The 16,121-nt window shown below is 54.7% G+C and overlaps 4 protein-coding genes across 4 annotated transcripts; 2 read left to right on the top strand and 2 right to left on the bottom strand.

The window, feature by feature from the left end:
- The first annotated feature begins 1,117 nt into the window (after nt 1–1,117).
- KVR01_003071 (uncharacterized protein) lies at nt 1,118–3,614 on the top strand. Its single transcript, XM_044787132.1, has 2 exons — nt 1,118–2,019; nt 2,081–3,614. Exons 1-2 carry the CDS (start codon nt 1,225–1,227, stop codon nt 3,488–3,490), a joined length of 2,205 nt encoding a protein of 734 aa, XP_044648086.1. The 5' UTR covers nt 1,118–1,224; the 3' UTR covers nt 3,491–3,614.
- Nucleotides 3,615–3,854: 240 nt separating this feature from the next.
- KVR01_002631 (uncharacterized protein) lies at nt 3,855–6,650 on the bottom strand. The gene is made up of 2 exons (XM_044793288.1): nt 4,797–6,650; nt 3,855–4,731 (listed from the first exon to the last, which is right to left on the bottom strand). Exons 1-2 carry the CDS (start codon nt 6,259–6,261, stop codon nt 3,890–3,892), a joined length of 2,307 nt encoding a protein of 768 aa, XP_044647646.1. The 5' UTR covers nt 6,262–6,650; the 3' UTR covers nt 3,855–3,889.
- Nucleotides 6,651–8,458: 1,808 nt separating this feature from the next.
- Nucleotides 8,459–12,321, top strand: KVR01_003670 (methylenetetrahydrofolate reductase (NAD(P)H) MET13). The gene is made up of 3 exons (XM_044786831.1): nt 8,459–8,803; nt 9,050–10,834; nt 10,891–12,321. The coding sequence occupies exons 2-3, from the start codon at nt 9,136–9,138 to the stop codon at nt 10,995–10,997; spliced, it is 1,806 nt and encodes a 601-aa protein (XP_044648685.1). The 5' UTR covers nt 8,459–8,803; nt 9,050–9,135; the 3' UTR covers nt 10,998–12,321.
- A 66-nt stretch (nt 12,322–12,387) lies between these two features.
- On the bottom strand, nt 12,388–16,086 carry KVR01_002060 (uncharacterized protein). The gene is made up of 4 exons (XM_044793456.1): nt 15,748–16,086; nt 15,548–15,666; nt 13,489–15,479; nt 12,388–13,373 (listed from the first exon to the last, which is right to left on the bottom strand). Exons 1-4 carry the CDS (start codon nt 15,810–15,812, stop codon nt 12,924–12,926), a joined length of 2,625 nt encoding a protein of 874 aa, XP_044647075.1. The 5' UTR covers nt 15,813–16,086; the 3' UTR covers nt 12,388–12,923.
- Nucleotides 16,087–16,121: the final 35 nt, after the last annotated feature.

The following is a 16,121-nucleotide window of genomic DNA, read 5'->3' as shown; positions in this document are numbered from 1 at the left end:
AGAGTGCTAAAGGGCTAGAAGGGGTATTAGAAGGCTAGAAAGAGTATAGTCTTTACCTTTACCTTCTTAGCTTTTAGCCTTTTAACATTTAGTTAGTATTTAAATACTTAGTTAATACCTAAATATATATAGACTAAATGGTGAAGGTGAAGGTGAAGGTGAAGGTGAAGGTGAAGGTGAAGGTAAAGATAAAGGGGTGTTAGAAGGGGTGTTAAAAGGGGCTTATATTAAAAGTATTAAAAATTAGAGAAGGAAATTATGCTATAGGGTCTTTTGGTGCTGATTTAGAAGGTATTTATAAATGTAAGGGAGTTGCTTAGAAAAATTAGTACTAGGTGAGTGGTTAGTAGGAATTAGGTGAGTAAATATAATTGCTAGATAAGTGGATGTTAGCTTTATAATATAGCCTTAATATCTTTATAAAGCTTTTTTAAGTTTTTAATTTTTAAAATTAATATAAACTTTTTTAAATTTATTTATATTTTTATTTTTATATTTATAATATTAAATTAATTATAATTTATATAAAACTTTTATTTCTAATTATTAGATTTTATAAAAGTATTTTTATAATATATTATAATTAGAAATAAAAGTATTTTATATAAATATATTTATATTAAAGAATTAAATTTTAAAATATAATTTATATTAAAAGTAGTATAATAAAATAAAGTATTAAATAATATTTAAAAAAGTTTAATTTAAATATTATATAAATATAATTTAAAGAAATAAATAATTAATATATTTAAAGAAAGAAGAATTAGAATAAATATTACTAGATAATAAAATCCTTTTTATTTACCTACTTCTATATATATTAATATTATTATTAAGTTTAATTTACTATCCCCTTGGGGTCTATATAATTTAGTTCTAGGGTATCAAGCAAACTATTGAACTGATCCCTGGGGTCTAATGTCCCAATCATGTGGATACACACCCGACATAGTCAGCCGGCTGACCTGCATATTGCACTGCCACCATAATCATTGGGCTTTGGGCTCGGCCCGCGGTTAGGCCGGTTACCTACTTAAGTAGGTAGTCCGTAGCTAGAAGGTGGCCTATAAAGGCTTGCCCAAAGCCCCGCGAAAGTGATTCTTATCTTGTTCTCCCGAAAACCCTTTCTGACTGCCTTCATTCTCAGCCCTCGCTTACTCCTCGCTCCCGCATTACCAGCCAAACAGTACCGTGACGCAAATTGCTTAAACTGAAACTACTATGGACCATCAATACACTCCAGATCTATCGGGCACCTGTGATCCTTCCAGGCCCAGTTCAAGGACTGCTTTGCCCGCGAAAGGAGATGATGACCTCCCTGACGATGAGTCCATTTACTCTGACGATGAGTCCACTTGCTCTGACGGTGATTCTATCTGCTCTGAATGCAGACAAGTGGACTGGGACAGTCTCGCCGCCCGAGGTGAACATTTTCGGGAGGAAAGTGAACCATCAGTACTATTTACTAAAAGGGTAACTCGTGAGCAACTCGCCATATCGCGCTGCAGGATTTGCCGCGTTCTCTCGATCCTCGAATTTCATGGCCGCTTCGAACAATCCGTTAAAGCTCGGCCATTCTCGCGGTGCCTGAAGTATGCCATGCCAGATGTGTGGCTCGACACCAAGACCACAGTCCTCCAAATCTCTCAGGGAAAAAGTCTCGCAGTCATCGGGAAGGATGCCCTGGACTCGGGCTCGAGAACGATACCTCCAAGTTTCACCGACTATCATTGGCTGCGGCATCTGGCACAGTCGTGTGAGGAAAATCATAAGCAGTTTTGCGGGCCCAGCTCACTCGGCCCAGTCGCTGGTCTCAAGGTCATCGAGGCCTCGTCGCGTACTGTTATCGAAGCGCCAGCTGCATGTAGATACGTGGCCCTATCGTATGTCTGGGGTCAACAGCCGGAAGTTACCCAAAGCGTGACATCTGATTTAAATAAACCCCCAGCGCTGATTGAAGACGCACTTGCAGTCACCGTCGCTATGGGTTATGATTATTTGTGGATTGACAAATATGTAAGTTTACATAATATAAAGACCACTCATGGTTACTTGGGTAGATCTGATACTATAGTAGTGCATCCCACAAAATGATAATCAAGAGAGGCATCGCATGATCAACAAAATGAGCCAGATATATGCGAATGCCTCCCTTACAATCGTTGACGCGTCCAAAGGAGATGCGTGTGTGCAGAACGGCCTCCCTGGTGTCTCTAGTCTTGCCCGTCAAACCCCAAACTGTGCCTATATCCGCAACACTGCTATATTGGAAGTACCTTGTGGTTCGATTGAGGTAGACTCCAGCACGTGGGCGACTAGAGGTTGGACATACCAAGAGGGTTACTTTTCTAAGAGGCGCCTTATCTTCACGCCCAGCCAAGTTCTCTTCCTCTGTAACGGAAGCTATGCAGAGGAGTCTATATGTCGATTATCAAACCAAATTGTTACGAATGACGATGTCTCCGCGGAGGACTTTCAGTCTGTCACGGTTACCAATAATGGCACTACGAGAAGGGGAAACTACACGACAATGTTGCAAGAATACAGCCGAAGAGACCTCACCTATGCTACGGACTCATTGGCCGCTTTTCTTGGTGTTCTCAACTTCGAAATCGATCGACTACGTCGGCTACCAACAGCAATTATGCATATTTCTTGTGGCCTCGTTGCCCAAATGGAAGGCAGTGCGAACTGTCTTCGAGTCGACTTGAATTGGTACCACAAAGATCCTCCGAAAAGACGACTCGGATTCCCGACCTGGTCATGGGCAGGGTGGGCTGGGCATTTGGAATTCGACACTTTCGGAAGAGGCATCAAACTGGATAAGCGCAAGGATAACTCAGATTTCCCACCTCATCTCGAATGGGAAATATCCTGGAAGTCCAAGGACCACAAGACAGTGTCTGTTTGGGAACTCGCCAACGAATTTTGGAGCACGTCATGTAGTACCGACGAGCTACAAATGCATCAGCAACCGGATTACCCAAACCGGCTGGATATCACATGTTTTTTTGTGCCCATACGCTTTCAAGTCGTTTCATTGACGGAAATCGAGAGGAGTGAACGGACCGATATTCAGTTCGAAAAGCCGGGGCAGAGAACAGATCCTAGCTGGACAGACCCCGCTGCTGAGAGTGTGCCTGTTTTACAACACATGGAAGGGGTTATTAACATTGCCAGCGAGGCGTACCTGGATCAGGATATACATCCACAAGACTGCATAATTGGCCTCATGTACGACGAAGAAACTGATTCCTGTTTTTCTTTATGTTGTCTTTTGGCTCGACAGTTGAGCGAGGGTACCTATGAGCGGGTGGGAGTTATTCCCTACCTCTGGGGCTGCAGTCTATGGGAAGCAGGCCCCCCACCCCCAACTGCTTTCTTGGAAGACAATGGTCGCATATTAAATGTGGTTAGGGTGTCAGGAACGTTAGAGGAGTTGCTCTTCAGAGTAACTGGTGAGAGGAGGACAATTTCCTTGGTATGAATTAACGAACCGGATAGAGAATTGCACGGTTCTCTTTTCCGTCACTGTATGAAGACGCCACGTACATTTTACATGTATGGGGATTAAAAACAAAACCACTTGGATTAGGTCACCTCTCTTTTCCGTCCCGTTCATATATCATTTCGGAATTGCATCCAATTTCTTCATCTTTTGATTTCAATAATCTGCTAGCTAGCGTGTGAAGCTGCCTTGAAACGTCCGTACCTCCGTGACTAGCTCGAGTTTAATGCTCCCATGATGCGATCGTCTCTATCCCAAGCCAAGGCTATATATATGCACCCGTCTATCATTCCACACGTTAAGACAAAGATTTATACAAACTGAAAAGAAATAAACTTCAAGGCCGAAATCTAGCACCCCTTGCACGTCACCGCCGCCCTACCGCCCGAGCACGACCCTCTCCCCCTTGATCTTACTAGCAACCTGGAACGCAGCAGGCTGCTGCCCGAGCTGCGTCAGGCTCCGGTGCAGGCCGTGGTGCCCGTCGGCCTCGTCGTTGCTCGGCGGCCGGGGGATCCCGCCCTTGACGGCGCACACGGCGGCGAAGTCGAGCGTGGGGTACCCGCACCTCTGGGGCCGCCGCTTGCAGACGCGGGCCGTGGCGATGATGATGGCGGCGCAGAGGGTGAGGAGCATGCCCGAGATCAACCCGAACAGCCAGCGCGAGGTGGGGCCCGCGATGACCTGGTGGCTCATGATGGCGAGCGACAGGTTCGTGTACATGTCGGCGCTGAGGCCCGCGCGGGGCTTCTCCAGCTCGAAGATGGAGGGCCGCGAGAAGTAGTTCTCGTGGAAGTAGTTGAAGGGCACGCTCATGGCCTTGCGGATCGCCTTGAGCGAGAGCTTCTTGGCGACCTCGTTGTCGTTGATGGGCAGCGCGGTGACGGCGTAGACGGCGAGGGCCGAGTTGTCGCCCTTCATTGCGGGTTTTGAGTCCGAGTTGGCGTTGTCGGTGCTGTTGCCGTCGTTCGTCGTCTTCGGCTTGAAGCCGGGGACCACCGCAGACAAGGCGAGCATGTACTCTTCGAGCCTGATGACTTTTTGGACTGGTTTGGTCAGGTCTGTGACGGACAGGATGGAGAAGTTGCCGCGGTCGTAGTTCACTGTGCCGTAGCGGTCGTAGACCATGAGGGACGACGCCATCACCAGTGGGCTCCACCATGAGCTGTCCTCGAGGCATGTTTTCTTGGCTTGGATGGCCAGTGGGCAGTAAGCAGACCCTGAACAAGGAGTGTTAGTGAACGGCTGTGGCGACCGAGCGCAGGCTGAATACGATCGTGCTCACCGAAGAGTAACTCATTGAACGGTCCCGCGGAAGCACACCAGTAGGAAGCTGCCGCCGCGGTACCGATAAGGTAGCAGTGGCCCTCTTCGAATAGGGTCTTACAGTCGTGTACTACGCCATACTCGAGATGCAAGAGGCGTGTCCTAGGGACCACGTACGCTGTGGACTCCGGGAACTTGGCGAGGTCGTCGCTCTGTGGAGAGATGCTGACGATGCCGCCAGTCAATAAATGCGACTCTGCACAGGGCGCCCAGCTGTTGTCGGTGGCTGACTTTGTGCAGAGGCCCTCCCCGGGGCCAAGAGGATCCATGGTAAACGAGTCTCGGTCTGACCATGCCGGAGTGCCCATCTGGACGAGTAGCGCCGTCAACGAGACGGGGTCAATCTGGTTAATGTAAGAGGCGTTGAAATTGCCAATGCCTGCGGAGACAGGGTAAGTCTCCTGCGGAAAGAAGACGAGCTCGATGGCTATATCGCCCATCAGGATGATACCCGGCAGCGGAATGGTGCAAATGACAATGAGGCGGAAGAGGCTGGAGTATTTCTCCTTCCAGTCAGCCGTAGCCAGCAGGCGCAGTAGACCCCAGACACCTGTGCCCGAGTCCATTCCCACAAAATGCAATAGGCTGACTCCTTCTGGGCGCGATGCCAGGGCCCACTGCAGATCTTCCACAACTACCACGACGAGGGCCGCCATCATAAGAGCACACGCCTCGGTGAGTACTCGCAGAATCAAGATTGCGTTGGCAGAAGAGGTCGTGAAGAATCTATCCTTCATCAGGAGCTTGGCCGAACCCGTTGAATACAAACCAGCCAGAACTACCATGATCAGTGCCAACAGGAGAAGACACAACGTCCACCAGCCAAAACGACTGCTCTGATCCATGTTGACACTTAACCGGCGGGATCGTAATGAGATGGTGTCATCGTTGTCGCGGCCGTCTGTCGAAAATGCGCCCATAATGCTTTCGCGAGAGGGCGTAGGTGGGTGGAGAAAGTTTTGCTTAAACTGTGATTCCGGCTCTCGCGGTCGAACATCGTTGTAGTCAGGGCTTGGTATCTTTTCGACAGTCACAGTTGGCCATTCCTTTGGTGTTTCTGCCATGGGTGTTGTTCTCTGGCGCCAGTCCGGGTAGTCTTCGCCATTCTTCCTATCAAGCCACTCCATTGAGTCGACCGTGCTAGTCCGCGTCGGGAAGTATCCGTGGGAGTTGAACGTGCGCGTGTTGTTGGACCAGTCCGCGAACTCCACGGTAGACTTCCGCGTGGGTGCTCCCCTGGACTCATGTCTCTGAGAGAATCTTGGGCGGTCATCCATTTTGTCGAGTTGTATCGTCTCAAATGGAGAATTTACCGGCGCCTTGGATGGCCTCGAGTCGACCATGTCGGAGCTCCCCTGCGATGCTGATTCTGAGCCGTCATGGATCCAACTGCCCCCATTGTCAAATCGAGCCGGTCGATCCATAGCGTGTGATACTGGAGGCGCCAACGCCCTGCGTCGGCCTTGAGAAGCGAAGTCTGGCTGTGGTAACGAACGTGTGCGGTGTGGAAACCAGTCACGAACCTTGGAAGTCTAGATTCGCGTGGTGGAAGTCGATATGGTAGAACAGGTTAGATTCTTACCCCAGATGGCATCAAACGGAGATTTCCACCGTCGTCCTAAAGTTCTCCATGACGGCTTGACTAGCGAGGGCCGCTTCCGCGATTTTTCAGCTGGGAGATTGAATCAAGCATCTCCTTTGTTTCACAATGTGATGACAACAACAGAAAGGGAACGGGACCGGTAGAGGTCATGTCGCTTGAGCAAAGTCACGAGTCATGCCCCATGGAGGCTATTCCAGGACCACACTTGTGGAGCTCGATATGTTGATCGCATCCTTCTCCTGGGCGGCCTTGGCAGAGTGGAAAACACAACGGTGGACTTGTGAGAACCGGATGTGGTGGTTTCCAGTATGGAACACCTGCAAGAACTCCTGAGCCGGCGGCGTGAGACGTCGGGGAGAAGAAGGTTGTGAGGCGGTGAGCTCACCCCTTGTCTGGCCAGCACCGCTGAGTTGGAACAAAAACTGGTATTGATGGTCCCAACTTATCATTAAAACTAATAACAATAAACTGGAGGAACGGATCCGGGAGAAAAAGAGTGTACGGCCCGGGACCGTTGGTTGCCAGGATGTCGGTAGTCGGGACGCGTTACCAGCCCTGGAGGAGACACGTGCCCACGTGTGGAACACCGGGAGCCCCTTGTAGGATGGGATGCCTCCCAATATCACTAATCATAATGGAGAGGCTCTCACCTGAGGGAGGGGGCTTGGTGAGGGTGAGGCGCGGCATTGTTATGTTGGTGGGTGCTGGCCCACAGTTTTGCCAGTTCTATCGTGGGTCTGTCGTCTGCAATTACCGCTTGTAAAGTGCACAGCTACCACAGTACTCCTATTGCCCGTGGAGGCTCGGGCTGATGCACGGCCGTCTAGAACTTTCTTGAGCGGCGGGCCGGGGACAAGGCGGCTCCGAGGCGGTGGGAATACCATGTCAGGAAGGCTGACGATAAGGACTGACTAGCAGTGCCGTGATGGGAATGGAGACTGTCGTGGCGAAGTGGCCAGGAAGAGCCCCGGGCGCCGAGGGGCGGGTATCCCACGCAAGGTGGACTGATTCTGTCTTTGTGGCTGACGAGCTTGGGCTGGATGGTGAATCGTGCCTGGTCCCATGGAGCAGGAGATAGGTGGAGTAAGCATCAAGCCCGTGCGATTTGGGCAGCAAATGGATAGTGTAGCGAGTTCGATCGGGGGAATGGGTCTCGTTGCCAATGCGGTTGTGGTGGATGAGGCTGTATCGAAGATGCCGAAGGCAAGCAAGGATGTTGACTTGCTCATGGCGGCAGCTGGCGGTCAGCTGGACGAATGACGGACAGCTGCCAGCTGAAGTACCGGAGTACGGAGTACATAGGTACGGAGTTACCTGGACTAAAATGGACCCTGGCTGACCCCAGACGGCAGAATCGTCATGGAGAGGGGCAGCCAGTCTAATTTTCACGTCTGTTTGGACCCCGCCAAACAAAGTGTGAACACCAGCAGAAGCGAGGCCGGAGGAGGGGACTGTGGCATCTGGAGTCATCGTGGGGCCTCTTTGTCAGAGTCATCGGTCATGCATTGCAGCAAGTTGCTGCATGCTGCGCTGCACTGCACTGCACTCAACAATAATGATCAGGTCTGACCGAAGAAGAAGAAAAATGCACCGCTGCACCGTCATCAGTTTCTACCCCGCCATCTGCCATGTTCTGCAGCCTGCGTCACCCCTGTTTATTTTAGTGTAGGGGGCCGTTGGCAGTTGGCACAGATGCACGCACAGCAGAGGAGAAACAACAAGGTCTTTGCGTTGAAACATTGGTACCGCACCGGCTGCTGTGGTACACCGGCTGACTGGTGGTGTCCACCAGTGTAAACGATCAGGGCGTGGGATGCTGCAGGGCCCGATCACACCGTGGGCAGGCCAAGGCAGGCCTACTTGGGCCGTTGCTGCACTGGTTAGCAGGGCGTGGGTGGGGTGCAGCAACATGTGCAGAAACGTGTGGCCCGTTCGAGCCAATCGAGGGCCAACCAAGTGTCCAGAGTGCATAATTACAGTACAGAGAGCTGGGCTCCGACTCGGCCACCGACGAAACAGGCGGACTGACGGACTGACGGGCTTGACGGGGACGGGCTGACGGTACGGAGTACGCTAGCTCTCAGAAATCCTCACCACCTTCCGTATCCCGTACCCCGTTCCCCGTCCCCCAACTCGATCAATTCGATCCCACCTCCACACCCACCTACCCGCACCAACAGCCCTCCCCTTCCTCCTGCCCTTGTTTCCCAAGGCTGTTGTAGTACTCCTCTACTCCTCCTCCCCCTCCAGATTGCTTCTCTCTTCCCTTGTCCGACACTCTCCAAGTGGTCAATGGTGTAATCCAGGACTCTTCTCTGCGAGGAAGTGCTGATGACCCAAACAATTTCTTCCAGATTGTAGCGGTAAGCCACCACCCACCCCTTGCCTAACCTTCAGAAAATGTCCCTTCCGGACTTGTTCTTCTCCCTTGCCTTGCTCTCTTCCACGAGCATACCCAGACAAACATGCGAGACTGGCAATGTCCACTTCTTCTACTGTTGCCATTTCCTGGCTCTCCAAGGCTGTTGTTTTCCCAAGCGGCTTGCTTGTCTGGAAACTTCTCGGCGGCCACCTTTCTGACATATTCGCTGATATACCGGACCTCCCAGACGTTTCCGACTAGTAATCAACCTCTCCTCACCCTTCTCTGAGCCACACACACCCCATTGACGACGCCGTCGTCCCCGCCTACAAGATGCATATCAAGGAGATGGTTGCCGACGCCGAGAAGACGGCTGCCCCGTCTTTCTCGTTCGAGTACTTCCCGCCAAAGACCCTGACCGGTGTACAAAACCTCTACGACCGTATGGAGCGCATGTACCACTTCGGCCCAAAGTTCATCGACATCACCTGGGGCGCAGGCGGCCGCATAGCCGAGTTAACCTGCGAGATGGTCAGCCAGGCACAGGCCTACTTCGGTCTGGAGACCTGCATGCACCTCACCTGCACCGACATGGGGCTCGAGAAGATCAACGACGCTCTGCGCAAGGCATACAAGGCCGGCTGCACCAACATCCTGGCCCTGCGGGGAGACCCTCCTAGGGACAAGGAGAAGTGGGAGGCTGCCGACGACGGCTTCAGGTATGCCAAGGATCTTGTCGTGCACATACGGAAGACGTACCACGATCACTTCGATATTGGTGTTGCCGGCTATCCCGAGGGCTGCGACGACAACAAGGACGAGGAGCAACTGCTGGACCACTTGAAGGAGAAGGTCGACGCCGGTGCCACCTTCATCGTCACCCAGATGTTCTACGATGTCGACAACTTCCTCCGCTGGGTTGACAAGGTCAGGGCCCGTGGCATAACTATTCCTATCATCCCGGGCATCATGCCCATCGCCACATACTCAAGTTTCCTGAGGAGGGTCAATCACATGAAGTGCAATGTGCCCCAGGAGTTCATGGACGCCTTGGAGCCGGTCAAGAACGACGATGCGGCCGCTCGAGAAGTCGGCAAGACCCTCGTCGCCAACATGTGCCGCAAGATCCTGGCCGCAGGAATCCCTCACCTGCACTTTTACACCATGAACTTGGCCCAGGCCACCCGCATGGTCCTGGAGGAGCTGGACTGGATGCCTTCGGAGCGCAGCCCTGTCAAGCAGGCCCTGCCTTGGAAGCAGTCTCTCGCCCTTGGACGACGAGACGAGGACGTTCGGCCCATTTTCTGGCGCAACCGGAACAAGTCGTACATTTCAAGGACCATGGACTGGGACGAGTTCCCCAACGGCCGCTGGGGTGACTCCCGGTCTCCTGCCTTTGGCGAGCTGGATGCGTACGGTATTGGCCTGACGGGAACGAACGAAGAGAATCGCAAGAAGTGGGGTGAGCCCAAGTCTGTCAAGGACGTGGCCGCCATCTTCCTCAAGTACCTCAACAACGAGCTGGACCAGCTTCCCTGGAGCGAGTCTCCCCTGACTACTGAGGCAGACGCCATCAAGGAGGACCTCATCGAGCTCAACAAGCGAGGACTTGTCACCATCAACTCACAGCCTGCTGTCAATGGTGTCAAGTCCACTCACCCCGTGTACGGATGGGGTCCACCGAACGGATTCGTCTACCAGAAGGCATACCTCGAACTTCTCGTCGCCCCCGACGTGTACCCCGAGCTCATCTCCCGCATCGACAAGCACCCAGATTTGACGTACTACGCCGTGACCAAGGCAGGTAACCTGGCCACCAACACCCCTTCAGAAGGCCCCAACGCCGTCACATGGGGTGTCTTCCCTGGCAAGGAGATCGTGCAGCCCACCATTGTCGAGTCGATCAGCTTCCTCGCCTGGAAGGACGAGGCGTTCCGGCTCGGCACGGACTGGGCCAACTGTTTCGAGGCGGGCACCCCTAGCCGGATTCTGTTGGACCGCATGATGAGGGATTGGCATCTGGTAAACATTGGTAAGTCGCTCATCATGTCCATCTTCTTCGAGACCAACGCTTACAATTGTGGCCAGTAAACAACGACTTCCACCAGCCACGTACCATTTTCGAAATTATGAAGGGACTGCAGGTCAAGGACCTTGACGTCGAGGTCCAAGCCGACGGACCCACGGCAAACTGATTTTCAGCAGCGGCGCAACTTGTACACTCAGCGACACACACACCGCCACCTTTTGGAAGAGGCTTCAACAGTGCCTCGACGGAAATTAATCAACATCATGAATGATACGACCTGGATTTAACACGACGGAACTTAATCGCTCAGCCACCGCAGTGTACTGCGGTGCGAGTCTCAGTGTGCATGCCATTGCAACACAACTGACGACTTTTTTTTTAACAAGACACCATTTCCTTAACGATTTGGGTTGCATGACATTGGGGCGGGGGACACAAACAAACAGCCGGCGTTTCTTGCTTATTCAACACATCTTTTCAACATTACGGCAGCAAGCGGCGCAAAGCAAAAAGGGAGCAGGGTGTGGTCAATGTGTTTTTCAACAAAAAATGGAGTCGGGAGAGGAGGAGGACGAGCGAGTGCCTCGAAGCGAGTCGAGGCGGGAACGCATCGAAGGGGACGAATCCCTTCCTCCCCACGGCTGCGGGGGGGCTGGGAAGCTCGTTCCTTTCCATTCTGCACATATAAATATTCATTCTCAACGATAGATACCCCCAGGGCAGGCAAGGGCATGCAGGCATGGCATGGCATGGCATGACACACAGGCAGCATAAGGCACAATCGTGGCGGCCGGGGGATAACACGCCCCCCCGGCTGAAAAAAAAAAGAAAAACCAAAAAATCACGGTGCTACGGAGTTTCAACATTTCAGGGATGGGTGGATCTTTTCTTCGTGGCGAGGATTCGATCTCGTTTCAACAGAGATTGGTGTCCCGCGGCCATGGCAGACACAGATTGGGGAGGAGGGAGAGGGAAGGAAGGAAGGAAGGTAGGGAGAAGAACGCGGAGGTGGCTCGGGGTGGGAAGGGCTTCTTCGGGGCAGAGTGGGAAGAGAGATCGGAGCGTAGAGCCATGAGCAAGATAGAGAGAGTGGCGTGTCTTGTCTGTCTGTACTTGACGATTCGGTTCGACCCGCCCCGCCCACTACGGACGGGTCGGGGACGCTCGACAATGCATGCATGCATGGAACTCCGAAAACTACTCGACTGGTTCAACAAACCACCCTGCTACGACCTCAAGTGACGTGCGTAGTATTTCACGAGGCATGGTGTAACAGACCGCAGCACAGGGCAGTTAGCCTGCCAGACACACTGGTTTCGAGACGGATGATTTCCAGCTGGCTGGCTGGCTGGCTGGGCAGGTCAGGCGGAGGCAACAATAACAAGCAGTCTGACCCCGAAGGAGTCGAGGTACCCTAGACTTACCCTAGAATTCATAAAAAAAATCCAACCACGTCTCCCACCCGCCAGCAATCTCGTTTGAGACAGGCAACATGGGGGGTTGGGGGGTTGGAAGAAGGCTCACATCTGAAATCCCACAACAGGTAATTCATTAGCCCCCTCCTCCCGACCGCCTGCTTCGCTTTGCTTTGCTTTGCCTGGATTGGACTGGTCTCTGCTGTGCTCTATCCCGTCTGCTTTCCTAAGAAACCTAAGATTCAGGCCTGATTGATGATGCTCTCGATGTTTACGCCGGCTCCCCATGACATGCTTGCTGTCTGGCTGTCTGACTGACTGCCCATGCTATGCAAAGTATTGTTTTGACACCGCCTGCCTGCCACCTTCTTCCGGCCCCAGCGCCGACTGCCCCGGGCAAGAAGGAGTAGACCTGACCGGACCGGACCGACTGACCGACTGACCCTACCTGCCCCATACCATACACATAAACATCTGACCATTTTGACTTTGTTTTTTTTCAAGAGACGGCCCCCCTCAAACCTCCTACCCCCTCCCACCCGGCCGGCAATCCACAACGTGAACCGTCGACGGTGGCGGTAATGCTGGCCACAGGACCAGGAGGAGGACCGCCTAGTCTCTAATAGTGAACTCATACCGTGCCAACACAACCGACAGCGCTCGGATGGGCGCCGGCCCTACTCGTCCCACTCGTTCTCGCCGGCAACGTCATAGTCCACCACCTCCTTGGCCTCGCCAGACTCCTGCTGCTGCTGCTGCTGCTGCTGTTCGTGGCCCTGAGACTTTGCATCCGGCTCGCCGCCCCCCTGCGTCGTCTCCCCGTTCCTACCGGCAGCGTCCGCATCGTCCATCGCAGCATCAGCATCACCACCGCCGCCGCCGGTCGGGGGGTTAACACCAGAAGAAGTGGTGGTGATAGTGGTACTCCCAGGCAGCGCGGCCGCCGGCCCGGAGACCCACGAGACCTCGACGGCCGCGCCGCCGCCGTCCTCGCCGCCGTCGCTGACACCCGGTATCCGCCCGCCCTTGACGCCGCTGTAGAACAGCTCCGCCTGCCTGCGGTCGCTGAAGCTGAGGTGCGTCACCGCGGGCGTGACCTGGATCCCCGTGACGCCCTCGCCGAAGCCCTGCGGGGTTGAGGGTCAGTCAGTCAGCCAGGCTCGATGCCTCTTTCAGGGGAAGGGAGGGGGGGGGAGAGGGAGAAGGTGGGGTGGAGTAGTCCCGGGGTTCAGTCTGCCTTACAAAGAGATGCCGCCTCAGCGCCTCGTCCTTCTCGGGCGCCGAGAAGTCGACCCCGGAGACGGCCACCGTCCTGGGCCGGTTGTCCAGCGAGAAGGCCGCGTACGCCGCGTGCAAGTTGCCCCGGCCGCGCGCGGCGCCGCCCCCTCCTCGGAACGCAGAGCCCCGCGGGGCGTAGCCGCCGCGGCCGCGGTAGTACCCTCCTCCTCCCCTGCCGCCGCGGCCGCCGTAGCTCGTCGTCGGGAACTGGACTGCCCCGTCGTCCTGTTGCTGTGCGTCCGGGTCGATCCCCAGCGCCTCGGCCTCCCCCTTGAGCCGCGCGAGCGTGGCCTTGAGCGCCTCGGTCTTGGACCCCTCCGCCGTGGTTGCGGCTGCTGCTGCTGCGCCGCCGCCGCCGCCCGCCTCGGCCGAGTTCTTGCGCGCCAGCTTCTCCATCAGCCGCTGCCGCTCGGCCGCCTGCTTGGCCTGCAGCTCCTTCTGCCTGCGCTCGAGCTCCTCGCGCTGCCGCTCGATCTCGCGCATCCGGGCCGTCTTCTCCTCGTGCAGCCGCTGCGCCTCCTCCTGCCTGCGCGCGAACTCCTCCATGTCGATCTGCTGCTCGTCGTCGTCCTCCTCCATCTTCACGTCCCCTCCGGAGAGGTCCTCGCGCTTGACGCCGTTGGCGGCAGCCGGGCGGCCGTTCTTGAAGCCGTTCGCGCCGCCGCCGCCGTTCGCGATGTCGCCGTGCTTCTCGTCCTTGTACCAAAAGACCTTTACGAACCGGTTGTCGAATATCACCTTTGGTGATTTGTACGCGGCGTTGGCTGAGGCCCAGTTGTCGAACTTGACCACTGCCAGCCGCTTGTACCCCATCATGGTGACCTCTTCGACCTTGCCGAACTGCGCGAAGAAGTTCCGCACCTGGTCCTCGTCAAAGTTCTCCTCGGGGATGCTCTCCACCACGACCTTGGTCTGGCTCCTGTCGTTGACCGGGCCTTCTGCGGAGAACGGCGCCCGCCCTTGGCCCCATTTCCGCCGTTGCTGACCCTGCCGGTTATTTCTGTTCTGGTTAGGATATGTGTTGCCCTGGTGAGGGCCTTGCTGCTGCGGAAATTGGGATATCTGTGGTGATAGCGTCGCGGAGGTCGGGTCGTACTCTGCTTGTTGTGTCAGACTCATCAAGTTGTTAAGACTGTAGGACAAATCGACAAAGGAATTGAAATCAAACGGCGCTGCAAATAAATCATGCGAAGAGCCGAGACTCTCGGCCTCGATCGCTGTACTGGAAAACTGAGAAGGGAACGGACCTTCTCCGGGCAGCGAGATGTGCCCCGAGAGCTGTGGCGTAGGGAGGCTGTACGGGACGGGCTCGGTGCCAGTGCTGTGCTCGAACTTGCACTTGATGCCCCTGGGGCAGAAGCCCTTCCTGTCAAAGTCCCAGCACCGCCCCTTCCTCCCCTGCTGCGCCGGCGCATTCTGCTGGAAGCCGTGCTGCTGCTGTTGTTGGGGGTAGCCGGCGAAGGGCGGCATGGAGAGGCCCATCTGCTGGCCGATCTGCTGTAGCTGTCGCATCGCCTCTAGGGGGTTGCTCGGGTCGAACGGCGGGATCTGCGGGACCTGGCCCGGCTGCCCGAAGGACAGCGCATGCGGGCCTGGGGTGTTTTGGAATTGGTAGTCGTCCTGTGATAGCGATTGTGGCCTGTCCAGGTCGACGTAGCCCTTGCGACCTCCGTAGGCCCCGCCGCGACGCGGTTGTTTGAACTGTCGGCCGCCTTGGAATTGGTCCCGGCCGGTCGGCGCAGCGAAGTCGCCTCGGTCCTGGAAGCCACGCTTGCGCGCGCTGCCACCGGAAGGACCAGTAGGGATGGAAGGCAGACCTGTGTTTGGGTCGCCGAGGCCTTGTAGGTTTGTTGGGAGAGCAGCAGTCGGGGCTGGTTTCGGCGGAGGGGCGGCGCCGGGGAGGTAGGATCTGTACTGGATTATGTCGAATAAGTCGTTGACGAAAGATGAAGGATCTGCAAACATGGGGATTTAGTTCAGAGCCTGTGTCTGGCCAGTGTGGCGCGTGGCGACGAGTTCGTACCTTCTGTGAGGAAATTGCCCATCTCGGACATGCACTTTGACTTGACATCCTCGGTGCCATCGTCAGAGTGTAAGAGGGCCAGCACGTAGTCAGCAAGCACATCGGCGTCGGCGTCAGAACTGTTTGGCAGGCAAAGGTTAGCGATGGCAGTCCCGAGCCAGGGCCGTCGCAAGGGCCGATCGAGGGATTGTGTGACGAACGTATTCTCGAGGCGCTTGACGATCCACGCCTTCAGCAGAGGCGAGTCCTCCTCAGGGAACAACATCTTTCCCAACCTTCTACTTTTGTGGGGACATCAAGACAGCTGGTTTGCGACACTGCTTTGCTGCGGCGACCGAATGGAGTGCGACACGAGGGTGCGAGGCCAAGTCTGGCTGGATGGACTCGAGGCGAAATGTTCCCGCGGACTGGCAGACTGGATGCGCGCCAGAGCTTCCTAAAAGCTGCAGCAAGGGTTGCTTTATGGTGGGGCCGGGCGGCAGGCTAGCCGCGAAGAGGTAGGCGGACTGCCGGACCACGAGCAATATTCCTTGTTTCACACTTCCAATTATAACAGGCGCCCACGCATTTATCA

Source organism: Diaporthe batatas (genome assembly GCF_019321695.1).
Source record: "Diaporthe batatas strain CRI 302-4 chromosome Unknown Contig00003, whole genome shotgun sequence".
In the NCBI taxonomy this organism is placed as follows: Eukaryota; Fungi; Ascomycota; class Sordariomycetes; order Diaporthales; family Diaporthaceae; genus Diaporthe; species Diaporthe batatas.
Note: the sequence above shows the minus strand (reverse complement) of the source record. Positions and strands in the feature narration are given on the sequence as shown.

Bases quoted from the DNA above. Each gene is read 5' to 3' on its own strand.
- KVR01_003071 (XM_044787132.1), top strand. From the start codon at position 1,225: ATGGACCATCAATACACTCCAGATCTATCGGGCACCTGTGATCCTTCC. The intron at 2,020-2,080 runs GTAAGTTTACAT...ATACTATAGTAG, and splicing joins ATTTGTGGATTGACAAATAT to TGCATCCCACAAAATGATAA.
- KVR01_002631 (XM_044793288.1), bottom strand. From the start codon at position 6,261: ATGGATCGACCGGCTCGATTTGACAATGGGGGCAGTTGGATCCATGAC. The intron at 4,732-4,796 runs GTGAGCACGATC...CTCCTTGTTCAG, and splicing joins GTTCAATGAGTTACTCTTCG to GGTCTGCTTACTGCCCACTG.
- KVR01_003670 (XM_044786831.1), top strand. From the start codon at position 9,136: ATGCATATCAAGGAGATGGTTGCCGACGCCGAGAAGACGGCTGCCCCG. The intron at 10,835-10,890 runs GTAAGTCGCTCA...AATTGTGGCCAG, and splicing joins TTGGCATCTGGTAAACATTG to TAAACAACGACTTCCACCAG.
- KVR01_002060 (XM_044793456.1), bottom strand. From the start codon at position 15,812: ATGTTGTTCCCTGAGGAGGACTCGCCTCTGCTGAAGGCGTGGATCGTC. The intron at 15,480-15,547 runs GTACGAACTCGT...CCATGTTTGCAG, and splicing joins GGGCAATTTCCTCACAGAAG to ATCCTTCATCTTTCGTCAAC. The intron at 13,374-13,488 runs GTAAGGCAGACT...TCAACCCCGCAG, and splicing joins CGCTGAGGCGGCATCTCTTT to GGCTTCGGCGAGGGCGTCAC.